Raw genomic sequence first — 16,472 nt, forward strand, 5'->3', positions numbered from 1 at the left:
CCGAGGCATTGCCGAGCTTGCCAGCCACCGCTCACCTATCAGGGGCCTGGGAGCCGATGCTTCCGGTACTCGCTTACGGCTTCAGATCCGCGGTGCGTGAGCCCCGGCGGACTCCGGGAGACTGATTTTCTGTGGGGCTGTGAGGCCAAAGGTATTTTGTCTCCACTGCTGTCTGGTCTGGCCGGTTTGGGGAGGCTGAGGTGGGCGGGGAGGGTAGTGGAGGGATCGGTACTTTGGGGGTGGGGAGGAAAGAGGATGTGTCACAGGTGTGCGGAGAGGATGGGGAGAATTGGTAGGGGGCCGCGTGCGAGGGGCTGGCGGATGCGGACGAGCAGGGGGTGGGTGAGTTTATATCAGTGAATATATTCTCTGTGTCACGAGTGACACTCCTATATATAGGTATATGTCCTAAGTCTGCTATTCAAAATGAAGAACGTGCTTTATACGTAAACACCTTTATCACAACGTTATTTATAGAAGGATGAATTTGGCCATAACCTGGTATCTCACCAGTGAGGGAAAATTATGGAACTTCCTCAACAGTGAGGAAAAGTGAATATTAAGTGGCTCCTAAAAGTAATTAATAAAACTTTTAAGTAACTTGGGAAACTGATAATATATGTGAAGTGAAAAAATCGTGATATGAAATTGTACAGTATGATTGAAAAAGTTTAAAACTGCATAGAAAAAAGGCTGAAGGGATGTAGTCATAATTTTCTTTGATGAATAGTTTTTTTGTGAATTTACCTTTTTACCTTTCTTGTGTTTTAATTTAAAACAATAATAAGTGTAAAGAACTTGGAATTATTTTATAGTGAAAACACAATAAACTTAGAAAAACAAATTGCAAAATATGGAACTCTATTTAAACCTACTGTAAGTGCTCCAATTCACCTAAGCCCCTGGATTCTCACTGTGAGTTGTTTTTAAAGAAGATTAAAAACAGAAGAATTAAATGGGCATAGACTGAGCACCAGGTCCTGGTTCTGACCATCTCCCCCCTGAACTAATACAGTCAGCCTTTCTCTCTGTAAAACACCCATGGCCCCTGATTTGAGAAATATTATAGTCTGAGGATTGAGACCAGGAGATACACAGTTAGCTTCAAGCAAAATGTAAATATTTAAAAATATACAAAATAATTGGAGAACACCTGAAGGCCATTTCAGCCTTTGTCCTCTTGGCTCTCTTGTAACTTTACAGACTCTATGATAGTGACCCCCAAATGTTTACCTGTGACTGCCTAAGGTGCAGTTCTACCCTATAGACAAATGAAGCACATTTAATACTAAATTTGTTACACACTACACACTGTTCTTACCTTTGAAGCATATTTTGCCCTCTATCTCTGTTAAATGGTTCAACAATTTCCCATGTTATCCTTAATTCTCCTTCCTCACTGCTCATCCTACTTGATGTCTGTTTCATCTGTCTTAGAAATACCTCTTGAATCTGACCCTCTTTCTCTACTGAAGTAGCTACAGACTTGGCTTACTTTCTCATAGTAACATTCAAACTATTTCCTGGTCCCTTATTAAACTTTTCAGCTTCCTACTTTCTCAGGTCCATTCTGCACATTGTTGCATAAATGCGTGCTGGTTCCTCTAAATTCCAAATTCCTCAGCAGGCCCTTTATGATCAGGGGGATAAGGCTGGAAAGGTCTAGCAATATAGGACACTTTACGGCCTTCAATGCTTTGCTGAAACATTTTGGAAGAACTTTTATATGCATAGACTGTGGAGACTTATCAAAGGCATTTGAGCAGAAATGCAAAATGACCAGAGCTGTGACTTTTCTCCAGATAATTCTACCCAACATACAGAGTCCTGGCTCTGTGGGAAAGAAGAGACTGGTATGAAGAGGACTTCTCCTTGTCCTACCCTACTGAAAAGGAAGAGGTGCTCAGGACCTGGACTAATAATGCAGTAGAAAGGAAATGGAGTAGAAATGAAAGAATTAGAACAGATTTTTCTAATTATTAGGATTTTGAGGGAAATAGGCCGAATTTCTTCTTGTGATTTAAAGATGAGAATATTAAAGTTAATTCTTCTAAAAATCTCAGTAACTTTATTATCATTTATTTTTCCCTTATTCACAAGGGACATTTATCCCTTACCTTCTGTTACTCCTGGCCATACACACTCTTAATGACATTAGACTGACTTGGGTGGCCTAAAACATATCATATAAATTGCCTTTGATACAATTGGCCCATTAGGGATTTTCTCTGCCCAGGAAAATACATCATGCATTATTTATCAATAGAAGTCTTTTAAAAGTGCATAAGTAGATATTAGGAAAAAACATATTATCTTATACAAGACCAGTAGGTTTGAGATGGCAGTTTTTGTTATTAGTAATGACAGAGGAGATGTTTCTTCATTTAGCAAGTCACTGCCGAACCACTTAATCTGACATCATGTGTAGAAGTATAGACCATTCCGTCTTAGTAAAAGATTCTAAGAGCAGGAACAATGGTAGCAAAGAGATATGAGAAATAATTTGCAGATAAGTTAAAAGCAAATCTGCCAGTTTGGTGGAGAATACATTTCTTTGAATTTAGAGTCTGAAGGCAATTTCTCAGGTTCTGTCTTTAGTTAGGAGTCAGTATTACAAGATCGAAAAATGTCCATTGGATTCTGTGAGGTGGATGGCACTGATGAGTTGGTGAGAGTTGTTCTAGAGAAGAGGTAGAAATGGTGTCAGTTTGCGGTGGATTAAGAAGAGAATGGTGAAGAAATGGACGCTGCAAGTTTAGACAATCCTTTATGATAATTAATAAGCTTAAACATCACTTAGAATATGCTTTTTGATCATCATATTATTTTGTAAATTGCCTGTTGGTTATCTTTGTCCACTTTAAAATTTAGCGTGTTTTGTCTTTTTATCTGGCTTATAACAGCTTTTTATAAAGTAAGTATTTTTTTACATTTAAATGTTTACTTTTTTCAATTACAAAAGGACTATTTGAATACATACATATTATAAAAGCAATTTTTCCCAAAAAATGCAGAAGTATCCCAGTGTCTTTCTTACACCACCTCACTGCATCTCAGTATGTACTATGAACACTTTGGTATGTATCATTTCTGATCCTTTTCTGCATCTTTATGTAAGTGTACACGAACACACATGTATATAGACATACAGAGGTGGATTTTTTTCCATAAATAGGAGCATACTAGACATGTTACTTTGTGAATTTCACTGCATTTTTTGCGAGGAAAGATTTTTTTCATATCAGTACTCATGGAGCTTCTTTATTTTTTATTTAACTGTTTCCATATTGATGTACATTTGGGTTTTTCTAATACAAAAGACGCTACAGTAAATCCATATATGTGTATGTGTTTGAGTGTTTCTATAGTTCTGTCGAAAGTCTTTCTTTTAAATCTGTTATGTTTTTGTTTTACACATTTGGATCTTTATCTGGAAGGTGTTTTGTTGTAAGATGTGAAAGGTTAGTCTCTTTTTAGAGCTTCAACTTTGTTGTCTCTCAAATAAGAGTAAGAATGCCATCCTTATAAGACTATTACAAGGATCATATCAGATTCTAGGTGACCAGCACTAAGTGTGGCACATGCTGGACATGTTTATTCCCTCATTTCCTTTGGCAAGTTCAGGTAGTATCTGGGTGTATTTATAGAGTATGGTCTGTTTTTGCATATTCAGTAACTGTCATCCTGATTTCCTTTGTTTTGGCATGTCTCAACATTTCACAGAAAGGCTAACGTAAAATTTTACCATTGAAATTGATGGAAGTTAGTAAGGTTCTACCATATTTTAATTTGGTGACAAATGGGAATTCAAGTCTTACCTTTTGCTTTCCCTTTAGTGTTGAGAATAAAGTGAAATAAAGCATACTGACAAGAAGGAGTCAGATATGAGCAGTCTAAAGGAAAAGTATATGTGAAAGAAAGATTTGAAAGCTTTAAAAAGATTCTTTTCAAACATCTCAGATCCTTAATTGCAATAAAAAATATGACTCAAATAACATGGTGCATTTTTTTAAATTGAAGTATAGTCTGTTTACAATGTCGTGTTAGCGTAATTCTGGTGTATAGCATGATTCGGTTATATATATATGTATATATATTCCTTTTCATACTTTTTCATTATAGATTATTATCAGGTATTGAATATAATTTCCTGTGCTATACAGTAGGACCTTGTAGTTTATCACATAGTGCATTTTGTAATTAGGCTTTGGCATTTAATTTTATACAATTGTAATCTTTAGGCACACGTATGATCTTATTATATACTTGTAATTGTTATGTGCTCTATTTACAAAAGAATTTGAGGCAGCCGTCTACTGTGTTGATCAACTCCGTGATGAGTTGACTCATTTCAGGCCTTACGTGCATCTTGCATATTTTATTGGCTCTCTCTAATTAATTATAGCATCATAGTGACGCTACATTCAAAAATTATGATTACAGTAACTTAAAGAGACATGGGGTTAGTATTCAGAGTGTACATTTTTTGCTTGTTTACCTGCTTTCCTATGAGTGGCTTGGAATTTTGAACCAAGAACTATTACTATAAGCATTATTATTGTTTTGTCTATATTGCTGTTTTTCAGTATTCCAGTTCTGTGATCAGAGAAGTTTGAACTAGAGGTGTCCAGAATATACATTTGGCTCCATAAATTGAATAAAAATCAGTATTCTGCAGAGGTGATCATAGAGTGAACCTGTGGAACAACAAGAAAAAAATCTGAAATTTCATTCTCTTTATTAAAATTTCACTGAAACAGTGTAGTCATTTGGCTTCAAAAGTTTGACCTTATTTTGCAGGAACAATAATTTCTAAGCACTGCCAGGCTGTCTTTTAATCTGTTACATTCCTTCCATCCTTTTATCCCCTCACAGTAATGACTTGTGGAAGGGCTAAGCCATTGTCTGGTAAAATGTTCTACATTTTGAATTTGTCTAATTATATTCTCATGGTATAACTTTCCTTCATAATTATTTCAGATAACCTTTATCAGAAAGGATGGAGTTGGGAAAAGGAAGACTTCTCAGGACTGGACTGAATGCATTGTATCAAGCAATACACCCAATTCACGGCCTTGCCTGGACTGATGGAAATCAGGTAGTCCTGACTGACTTACAGGTTCAGAGTGGAGAGGCCACGTTTGGAGACTCAAAGGTCATTGGACAATTTGAACATGTGTATGGGGTGTCCTGGGCCCCACCTGGTACAGCTGATACACCTGCTCTGCTCGCTGTCCAGCACAAGAAGCATGTCATTGTGTGGCAACTGTGTCCTAGCACCTCGGATACAGGCAAATGGCTGATGGCTCAGAACTGTGAGATAAGACAGTCACTCCCTGTCCTTCCCCAGGGCTGTGTGTGGCACCCAAAAATTGCTGTCCTGACTGTGTTGACTGCACAGGATGTCTCCGTTTTCCATAATGTCCACTGCAACAGTTCCCAGGTAAAAGTGGACCTCAACACCCAAGGCCTCATTCACTGTGCGTGTTGGACCCAGAATGGCCAGATGCTGGTGGTGGCAGTAGGCAGCAGCCTGCATTCTTATATTTGGGACAGTGCTCAGAAGGCTCTTCACAGGTGCTCCTTCTGCCCAGTGTTTGATGTGGACAGCCACGTGTGCTCCATCGGAGCCACTGTGAACTCAGAGGTTGCTATAGCCACTGAGCTTCCACTAGGTAAGATTTGTGGCTTAAATGCATCTGGAACCTTTGACGTTGCCCCTAGTGGTGAAGACACTTGTTCATATACTTTACCAGTTACTGATGAAGTTTCCTCTGTGGATAACGACGCAGTCGCTTCTGAATCAAGTTCTGAAACACCGGTTTCTCCCTTTTCTTCATCCTTTTCTGATCTTCTGGATCTAACTCATATACACTTCAGCAGATCTAAATCTGAGGGTAGTTCTCTTATTTGTCTAAGAAAAAAGGACTATTTGACGGGAACTGGCCTGGATTCTTCACATTTGGTCTTCTTGAACTTTGAGAAAGAGGTTACGCAGAACAGGAAAGTCACCATTCCGGGCATTCTGGTTCCTGATCTAATAGCATTTAGTCTTAAAGCACAGGTAGTCGCAGTGGCTTCCAATACGTATAATACAATTTTTATCTATTCTGTCATTCCATCATTTATGCCAAACATCCGGCAGATTCAGTTAGAGAGTAATGAAAGACCAAAAGGCATATGTTTCTTGACAGATAAATTATTATTAATTTTGGTAGGAGAACAAAAACCCACTGATTCAGCATTTCTTCCTTCTTCAAAGTCTGATCAGTATATCCTTCGTTTGATTGTTAGAGAAGTGATGTTGGAAGAAGAATCTCCAGTGACGTTGAGTGAAAACCAGAGTGGTTACTCTGCTCTCAGTACTGTGTTAAACCAAGCAAATAAAAAGCTAATTGAAAGTCTTTCCCCAGATTTTTATCACCAAAATGGAGGGCTCTTGTTAACAGCTAATAGCAGCAATCCAAGTAGGAATCCTGGAAGAACCCTTATTAAAGAAATCAAAAGTCCTCCATCCAGTATCTGTGATGGCTCCACAGCCCTAGAAACTGCAGGTGCCGGACCTGTTAACCAGCCAGTAACACTGCCCAGACCCAGCGGCACTCCAGACCACACCAAGACCCCAGAACCTACTAACTTACAAAGGGAAAAGGAAATTTATCAGCTGTCTAAAGAACTGAAAGTTTTATCCAGGAACCTAAATGAAGTGCAGCAATGTCTTTCTGAGCTCACAGACTCTCTACAGAATGGAAAGAAATCCTCTCCTTCGTATCCACTCTCTCCGGATCTACCGTATGTTCACATCACTTGCCAGGTAACTTCCCCTTTGAGGAGCTACCACTGGCTCCTGCTGCCAGTGGGTGCTTGCTGCAAGAGAAATTTATTGATGAGGAAGATGGTGTTGTAATTGAACTTCACTGACCTGTGCATGCTATATTCAGGCAAGTTCTTATACCTTTCCATGTTGGTGGCCTGCCATCCAGATGGGCACATGTACCAGTGTACACTGTGATTTTATCATGTGCGTGGTGTGAAAACATGAATGATTGTACTCATTCTGGTGTCTATATTTAGAAAAATAATTTTAAATCATGCTGTTTCATTGTGAAAACCTTTTCCTTATGCACTTGCAGACACTCTTCCATTTATAAGAAAGGTTATAGTGATTAAAAATTTTTAATGCTTCTATTTATGCCTGCATATGCAAACATAAAATATTACATAAATAGGACCACATCATATCTGCTTTTATCATGAACACTTTCCTTCCCCATTGAACTTGACCCTGCTCCTCCTTTCTGGAACCCCTCTTTAACTAACAGCTCTATGTGGAGCCTTCTGTATTTCACTTCACACTCATATAATCTTACACAGAGCTTTGTATACATAGATATATTATGTGGAGGGGTGTTAGTGGTGATTTTGTCATTGTTTTACAGGAATGGGGTCATAAGGTGCATTCTTTACTTCATGCTGAGAGTGTGCTGTTTATTCAGCCGTTCCCTTGTTGATGGACACTCACTTTGTTTTCAGTTCTAAGCCACTCTGAATAGTGCTGCAATAGTATTCTTGTATGTATCTATTTATACTCATACTTTTATTTTGGTTGGCTTGGTTCCCAGAAAGTGGAAGTACAAATTTGAAGACTATGTGTGTATATATATATGTATAGAGAGAGAGAGAGAGAGAGAGAGAGGGAGAGGGAGAGAGGGAGAGAGAGAGATGTTTCTACTTCTAATAGAGTTGCCAGATTGCCTTTCACAGATTTTTTACTAAACAATGCATCATCACATGCCCATCAGCATCCTATGGGACTGTCCTGTCCCTCACATCCTCACCAATCTGATGAGTGTGAAGTGGCATTTCACTTCTATTAATTTGTATTTCCTTTGTTGTTAGTGAATTTGAGTATGTGTTCATTTTTTTGGCCAATTGAATGTGAATTACCTGTTGTTCATTTTTTCCTGTTGAGTTAGCAGTTTACAAGAGGTTTTTGTATATTGTAGAAACTGATATATATGTAATAGTCTAGATTTTCTTGCGTTATTTTATTATATTAGTTTTTACATTTAAGTTTCTAAACTTTAATTAAAATTTTCCAAGAGTTAGATAACCAGTTGTGCTACCAACATCCATCTTTATCTCACTGAACTTGATCTACCACATTTGTCCTGTAAACTTGTAGATCCTGGGATCTAATTGTGGATTCTTCTTGCTGCAGCTACTGTAATGCTGATCTCTTTACCTAGAACTTTAATAATACCACACTGATTTGATTATGGCAGACTTACATATCTTCGTTTTAAAAGATATTTGCAGAATGTTGGTGTGGAAATCAATAATAAATAATATGTAAATTGCTATTTAAATAATAGTCAAAAAGAGATACTTTAGTTTTTTCATAAACTACTGTTTGACTCAAGGATGTAGGTTTTTAAAAGAACCAAAGAATACTTAAAACTGAACTAAATATTTTTATTATAAAAATTTCAAACATGTAGTAAAATGTGTTTTTTATTATGAAAAGTTGTAAACATATAGGAAGACTACAAGATGAAACCCTATCTATGTGTATCACCTGGATTTAACAATTGTTAATATTTTGCCATAATTGTTTCCTTTTTGTTGTTTTTGTTTTCTAAAATATTTTTTTAAGTAGAGACATCATGGTATTTCACCCAGAAGTATATTGGGATGCTATTCTAAAGTGTAAGCACATGTTCTTTAATTATCACAGTACTATTATCATACTTGATAACATTAATAATAATTACTTAATATCATCTAATACCTAGTCCTTATTCAGATTCCTAAATTGTCCCCAAAAACCAGTTAAATCACAAATAAATCAGTTAAAAATCAGTTAAATCACTTAAAATTTTTTTAAGTTAATTTCACAACCATGTTAGGGATCTTAGTTGTATCATGTATCAAAGCTAATTGAAATAGATACTTAAAACATTTAACATCTCAATTCTAGATTTTTGAAGAGCATTTTTCCCACATTGTCTTCAGCCAGAATAGACATTTAAATGGTTTTATGTAACTCCATGAAGTTTTCTGTGTATTTTCAGTAAATAAAATTTTTGTTTTAAAAAATTATAGTACTTATAAATGTGAAATCTAGTTTGGATTTTTTTCCCTCCATGATTTTTCAGATTTTTTTTTCTTTTTTCCCTTGTTCTTTCTCTTTTTGAATAGGTAATTCATTTACTTGGTTTAGAAAAACAAAACATTATTTTAATAGAAAGCTGTATACTGAGAAGTCTTACTGTCACCCCATCTCTGTTCATCCTGTTCCCCTCACCTCCCATAAGTAACCATTTTCATTTTTATTTCTCTATGCAGATATTAGCAGGTCTTGTTATATATTTTTGTTTTTCCTTTTGTTACACAAAAGGTAAAGTACTATATACAGTATTCTGCATCATGTTCCACTGGGTAATATATTCTCAAGAACTCTGTATCAGCACACAGAGCTCTTCTTTTTTTTTTTTTTTTTTTACAGCTGCATAGTATTATTTTCCCCTCATTACAAAAGTAAAATATGCTCATTGAAGAAAAATTTAACCAATAAAAGAATATTTAATGTTGAAAGTGAAAATTCTTCATAACCCAACACTTAGAGAAAACCACAGATGTAGTTAGTAAAGGAAATATTTATTCCATTTTTTTCTATGCATTTACTAAAACTTTTGTTAATCTAAAATACAATACCTAATTGTTTGATTTTATTTTTATTTACATACATTATTTTATCAAACAATATATGTTTTAAACATTTGTAAATATGAAATTCTGCATTTTTTTAAAGTAAGAAGACGTGGGTTTTTTTTTACCTTTCAATTCCTCAGCTTCTCAGTTTATAATGAACTAATCCAACCAAACTGTTATCGGTAAGTACCTCTGGAGGGTAGAATTTTGGGGACTTTACTATCTGCATTATAAATTTCTGTTTTACTTTTTAATATTGAACACATATTCCAAGAAAAGAAAGCAAAATAATCAAAAGCAATGAAGTTTCCCCTATACTTTCAGAAGCCCCATTTTATATGAGTTAAAATAAATGATTAGTTGCTTATGGCCAATACAGTTTATTCATGTGACATCTTTTAGAATGTTACTACATAGTAGACTTACCTTTTGAGTTTTTCATTCTACCACATTTATCTTTTATTGTTGAAATTATTTTTTATTATTTAATAATTTCTTAGCAGTCAGAAAATGAGTAGTGATAATTTTAACAAGAAAATGAGTTAGACATACAACGTGTAAAACTTTAAAAAATGCTTACATGAAGATATTGCTTCAACTAATATAGAATTAGAAGGTTTTCTTACTCTTGTGTTCTGTGGATATACTTTTGGACTCCATGTATCTTAAATTAGAGCAATAGATGTTTTATATTTTCTTTCTCTAGGGATATTTGAAACCATTTTAAAAGATGAGTTAATTTTTAATGACTTTTTAGAATTTAAACATCACTTTCACTTATACTTTTTTCTCAACTAAGTGGATTTACCACAGTTTGTTTATTTTATTTATGCAAATTCTCTGCTACTCTACTACTTAGGGCAGTCTTTCTTGGAACTTTTTCCCTAATAAAGAAAACACAAAGTTTCTTAGTTATACAGGCATACTTCATTTTATTGTGCTTTGCAGATATTGTGTTTTTTACAAATTGAAGGGTTTTGGCAACTCTGGATTATCAGATGATAAGTAGAATTTTTAAGCAAGAAAGCATTTTTAAATTAATGTATGTACATTGTTTTATGAGACATAATGCAGTTGCACACTTAAATGGACTATAGCATAGCACAGACGTAACTTTTATTTGCACTGGGAAACCAAAAATGCTTGTGGCTTACTTTATTGCAATATTTGCTTTATTTTGGTGATCTGGAACTGCACGCGCAGTATCTCTAAGGTATGCCTATACCTAAAACAGCCAAGCAGTTGTTCCTCACCATGAGATTGTGTCTCTCAGGCTGCCATCCATCATCCTATAGTGTTATTAGTCATATCCTAGGAAAGCCAGTAAGTAGCAATAAAGACAGACCCTGGAGAAAGAGCAGAGCAAAACGAAAAGGAAATTGGGGTTAGGAGTTGTGTTTTATCAGATTCTTTAGTTATGTTAAATAATGCAGCAAAAAGCTCCTTATTTAAAACTGAAGTCTAGTTGATAGTGCTAATAGAGAAGGATTTTTAAAACTATGCGTTCTGTTCTTAGGAATAGAATAGGAATTCTTAGGAATGTTAATGCCATTGATTCTGCAATCAGTTTAACGACTTTAATTTTTATTTTTGAAGAAGTCTTGTTTTGTAGGTCCTGTTGTTGGAAAAAGAGACGTCCTTCTCTGCAATGGCAAATTAAGACTCAGTACACTTCAGGAGACTTTTGGCCTATCACTTATTGAAATGCTGCATGGTAGGTAAAATTGAGAAATTGACTCTACCCAACACCCCCTTCCTCTGTTTTGTAACTTTTCACTGGTAATGAAAATGAAGTGTACCAACCATCAGTGATTCCTTAGATCGTTAAAAAGTATTATTAAATTGCCTACTGTATACCCAGGCCTGTTATAGGTTCCAAAACACATGGAAAATACGGGTTCTGCCCTAAGGAACTTACAATCTAGCTGGAAAACCTAAGTGGACACATGAAAAAACTAGAATAGAGCAATATATTTATATACCCATGGCACTAAAACATAGAGATCATAGCATTGCAGAATATTTCTTCAAGGAGTTGTCATTATAATATGCAGCAAACATATGGATGTGAAGGACACTTCTTGATGGCAAACGACTGAGTGCTGCCTGATTTCCATCTGATGGAGATGGTGGTGGTTTTCTTATGCCTCATTCTTTGGTAGTCGCTGCACTGAATCTAATATTTTGTTTCATTTTTTTTCCCCCTTAAAGTTGTAGTATCAGCACTTTTCTTTTTTGACACATGCATGTATGATATGACTTCATAATTGTCATTTTTACTGGGTGGGATTAATACTCCATCTGGGGTGAACCATGTATTTTTTCTTCAGTTTTATTGAGATATAATTGACATGCAACACTTTATAAGTTTAAGGTGTACAGCATAATGATTTGGCTTACATACATCATGAAATGATTACCACAGTAAGTTTGGTAAACATCATCTCATGTAGATGCAAAATTGAGGAAATAGGAAAAATTTTTTTTCCTTGCGATGAGAAAGATTTAGTCCCTTCATACTGTATTTTACTTGGCCATATTTTCTTTGACATTTAGGTGGTTTCCAATTTTTTACTATCATAAATAACACTCTAATAAAAACTCTGCATATTTTACATGTTTTTGGAAAGTGTAGATTTTCAGAAGTAAAATATACAGAGTCAAAAGGTGAGACACAGTTGACTCGAAAGAACCAGAGAAGGTCTAGGCATGTGTTATACTAAGGCCCTATGTTAACCTGGAACAAATCATTCAGGGTTATCTGGACCATTCTAGTCTAGCTCTAGTCAGCTCAGCCTCCTTGGGTGTCTAGAGGCTGGTATGGATCTCAAGAATATAGACGATTCCTCCATAGAGTAACTATTCCCAACTTCACATAGTTTCTGGAGAAACTGTGGGACAGCATGTAGATAAGGTAGGGGCATGCCACACACAACCTCTAACATGTATGCACACACAAGTTCAAATGCATAGCACTGAGTGATTAATGCCTAGATGGGGTAAAAATATATGTCCCTTAGCTATGCCTAACTCATCAACATCCCCTTCCTGCCATGTAACCTGACCCTAAGTTATACACAGTCCTTTCATCTCCCCATTCTCTAAAGTTTTGTGATGATCAGGTTCAAGATTGTCAACTACTACATTCTCAAAAAAATCATATTTGTCATATTTTTCTTTATAGAATAAGATAAAACATCCTAAACTACGTATGTGTCTATTTTCCTTTGCAGGCTCCCACTGGATCCTTCTCTGTGCTGATAGCGAAGGCTTCATCCCGTTAACTTTCACAGCCACACAGGAAGTAATCATAAGAGATGGCAGGTCAGATGTCTTTAGAGACTCTGTCTGAGACTCTTGATCTTGGTCCTTGAAGTTTGTAGAGACCTCTAGCCCATAGTATACATACTAGCGGCTGTCTTAACCATTTAGGCAGTGTGGCCTGATACTTGTTTGCAGAGTATTTGCTGAGTAGCCCTTCAGATGAGGCCATTACAAACAAGATCTGTTTTCCGAGGCGGACTCTCCCCAGCTGGGATTTGCGTTCAGAGGTGAAGCACTTGCCATGGTTGGCTTGGCCACTTTTCTCCCTTGGGGCTGACGCTCCCTGCTCTGCAGCAGAGCCCAGTCTTTGTTAGATGGCACAGAAAGTGGTTAGTTATGTATTCATGACTATGTGGTTTTGTCTAAGGGCAGAATTCCCAGCACAAAACAATATTATGGTGCCATATGGATTGTGTTTTATGGTTTCTCTGAGGCTTTCTGTCCCTTGCCCAAAATGGTATTAAAGCTCTTAGAAGCACTTAAAAGATACCTCAGCATTGTTGTAGATCTTTTTCTTGGCTTGAGTGTGAAGAGTGCTGGAGAACATCTGCTCCAGCATCTTTTTACCCTAAACCAGCAGGAATTGGCAGAGTTCAAAGTAAGACAAAAAATCGGTTGACTTCTCCTCCTAGTGCTTCCTGGAACAGGAAGTAGCTCTAATGTTGACTGGACCTCAGGATTTAAACCTAACCCTTTCGCTTCCCTAGAAAGTTCTTGCCAACAGCCGTCCAGATACTCGTAAAACTGGCCCTGAGCAAGTTTCAAATGAAATTTAAATGCTTTGGCTCCCTCTGGGTCCCACTTGTGTGTGTCCTGATGTTACTGATGTGGGGCCTATGGCATGATTTTGTGCTGTTGCCCCTAATGATTTTCTCCCTGGTAGGTTCCCCCCCTCCCTCACTTTATGGATCATAAAAATACCCTGTTTCTCTCCCAGTAATCAACTCCCTTAGTTAAACTATCGCTTTAAATTTTGTTATTTTTCTCCTCCCTTCCCTGCCATTCAAATCTTAGAGACCAGCATAGAGTCTGTGAGAGAAAGTATTTCAGAAAATTAGAGGTTTCACTAAATCTGAGATATTTTATTATAATTATGGGCTAAAGTGCCAGCTTAGTATAGTGGAAAGAGCCCTGATTCCAGGTTTGGATGGACTCACAACTCCTCACTGCCTTCAAACAGAGTCATAAACTTAAGTCACTGCAGCATAACAAGTGGATTGGCATGTGGCTAGTCAGAGCACATCTGCAGATGAATTTTTCTGCCATAGCAGCTCATATGCATAGGAGTACATATGCATCTTTTCCCCATTTTCTTTTAAAATTTTCTGGAAAGAAGTATTCTGTACCCTGAGGACTCCTGTCTGTCTGTTACAGTTTATGAAGATGGAGCTGGGATAGGGAAGAAGCGAGGGCCCATTTGTGGTTGAAACGCATTAGAGAGATGCTGGGATAATGGAAGTGGAGGCCACTTGTCTGTAATCAGTCGCCTGAGAGCAGTGGCTGAGTGGTCTGAGGCCTGGCTCCATTCTCAAGGGAAGTGTCCGGCGTAACATGTAACTGAAGCCTCAAGAGGGGGCTTGGTCGTCCCTGTAGTAAGATCAGTGTGGGTGCCTCCAAGTGTACATTTTAATCATCATTTCATGAGTCTTCAATAAAATCACTAATGGTTGTTTTGGCTGCTGTGAACGTTTTGATGGTATTTTTGTGATTGTTGTGGTATAGACGAACATTCTTGATTTTACGTATGTGTATGTTGTATTTCTTCTGCTGGACAGTCCAGAATATAAATTATTCTTTACAGCAAATCTGATTCCATGACAACTCTCAAAAAAAAAGATGTTTCCTTGGCCTCTACTGTTTATAGTCTTTGGAATAATAGAAGATAATTCAGTATTGGTTTTGGAGACAGGGAGAGAAGAGCTAAATTCTTTAAATTATTCTTTAATGTTATATTGAGAATATTTGGGGGGAAAAAAGACATTATTTACAAATTCCATTTTGTGCCCAAATTTTTCTAAATTTTGTATTGGTATTATTTCAGAAGTGCAGTAGTTGTATAGGAGGGCTGAATAAAAAGTGAACCACGTACCACCTAATTTAAGAACCAGAACATTAATAGAAACCATTCAAGTCCCCTGGGTAGCCCTTCTGGATGCTTCTCCATAGAGGTAACTCCACCCCAGAGGCAACTATCTCTTGATTGTTGTAATTATCATTTCTTCATTCCTTTCCTTTCTTTTTGAAAGGATTTTCACCAAAATCACATGTATACATTGGCCTAAACAATGTAATGGTTATTTTCCCTTGTTTTGGAGCTTTATACAATGGTATTTTACTGTATATACTTTTCTACAGCTTGTCTTTTTTTTTTCTCAGTACTGTTTGTAGGATTTATACTTGTTATGTGTATGTTCCACTGCTTTCATTGTTTCGAGTTACCACAATTTATCCAATTTCTTGCTGTGCACATTTGGATTATTCCCTGGTTTTATTTTTGCAATTATAAACAGTATTGCTTGTTAAATGTCACCTGATGCAGGTGTTTGAAAAGTCTAAGGGCTCTTACCTAGACATGAAATTGCTGGAGCACAGGGTGTATGTAAATTCAAATTATTTTCCAAGGTAGCGTGGACTGAAGTAAAATGCACAACCTATAAGTTGAGAGTTATGTTTTATTCGGCAGACTTTGAGGACTCGAACCTGGGAGGCAGCCTTTCAGATTGCTTTAAGAAACTGTTCCAAAGTGGCAGGGGAGGCGCCAGGACATATAGGGGTTTTGCCACAAAGACTAGGTAGTCAGAACCTCAAAAGATGACTGTCAATTAAAGAAAACCGGATATCTCAAGTTAAGGAATTTAATGCTTTTCTTTGTATGGGAAGGTGCAAAGTTCTGGGCTCATTGAAATCATTCTTTTGATATGCACCTAGCTAACTAGGGCCAGCATCCTGTTCTTTCCATCCTGACTTCCCTCAGGGTGCACTGTTGTGGGTGGCAGCAGAGCCCGGGGCTGCCTACTTGTCTGTATCCTGAGTTCCTTCCATTCACTGTCGGGGGTGATGGTAACAGCTGATGACTTGATGGCCACAGCATCCTTTCTTTACTGATATGGCTGGCACTATTGTTCATTCACAGTGGTTATGTCAATCTTCACTCCCAACAGCAATGTTATCAGAGCTCCTATTGTTCTATAGGCTTAAGGCTTCTTAATTTATGACCCTCTAGTAGTTCCAAATGGTTTCTCATTGTGATCCTAATCTTTATCATAAAATTGAGCATCAATTTATTGGCCATTCCAGTTTTCTCTTTTGCAAAATGTCTGTTTATGTCTTATGCCCAAATTTCTATTGGGTTGTCTTTTTTTTTTTTTTTTTGTCCAGTTGTAGAGATTCTTTTTATTTTATTTTATTTTTATTGAATTATAGTTGATTTATAA

The 16,472-nt window shown here is 36.7% G+C and overlaps 1 protein-coding gene across 3 annotated transcripts; it reads left to right on the forward strand.

Moving 5' to 3' along the window:
- The first annotated feature begins 68 nt into the window (after positions 1-68).
- Positions 69-16,346, forward strand: WDCP (WD repeat and coiled coil containing). Of its 3 annotated transcripts, none has more exons than XM_064494700.1 (4): positions 69-151; positions 4,981-6,814; positions 11,314-11,428; positions 12,948-16,346. In XM_064494700.1, the coding sequence occupies exons 2-4, from the start codon at positions 5,000-5,002 to the stop codon at positions 13,064-13,066; spliced, it is 2,049 nt and encodes a 682-aa protein (XP_064350770.1). In that variant the 5' UTR covers positions 69-151; positions 4,981-4,999; the 3' UTR covers positions 13,067-16,346. The 3 variants fall into 3 exon arrangements, 2 of the variants coding, with proteins under 2 accessions (XP_064350770.1, XP_010991239.1); XM_010992937.3 differs by having other exon boundaries at positions 11,311-11,428; positions 12,948-16,345; XR_010384255.1 differs by lacking the exon at positions 12,948-16,346 and having other exon boundaries at positions 4,981-9,896; positions 11,311-11,429.
- Positions 16,347-16,472: the final 126 nt, after the last annotated feature.

Source organism: Camelus dromedarius, chromosome 15 (assembly GCF_036321535.1).
Source record: "Camelus dromedarius isolate mCamDro1 chromosome 15, mCamDro1.pat, whole genome shotgun sequence".
NCBI classification, from domain to species: domain Eukaryota; kingdom Metazoa; phylum Chordata; class Mammalia; order Artiodactyla; family Camelidae; genus Camelus; species Camelus dromedarius.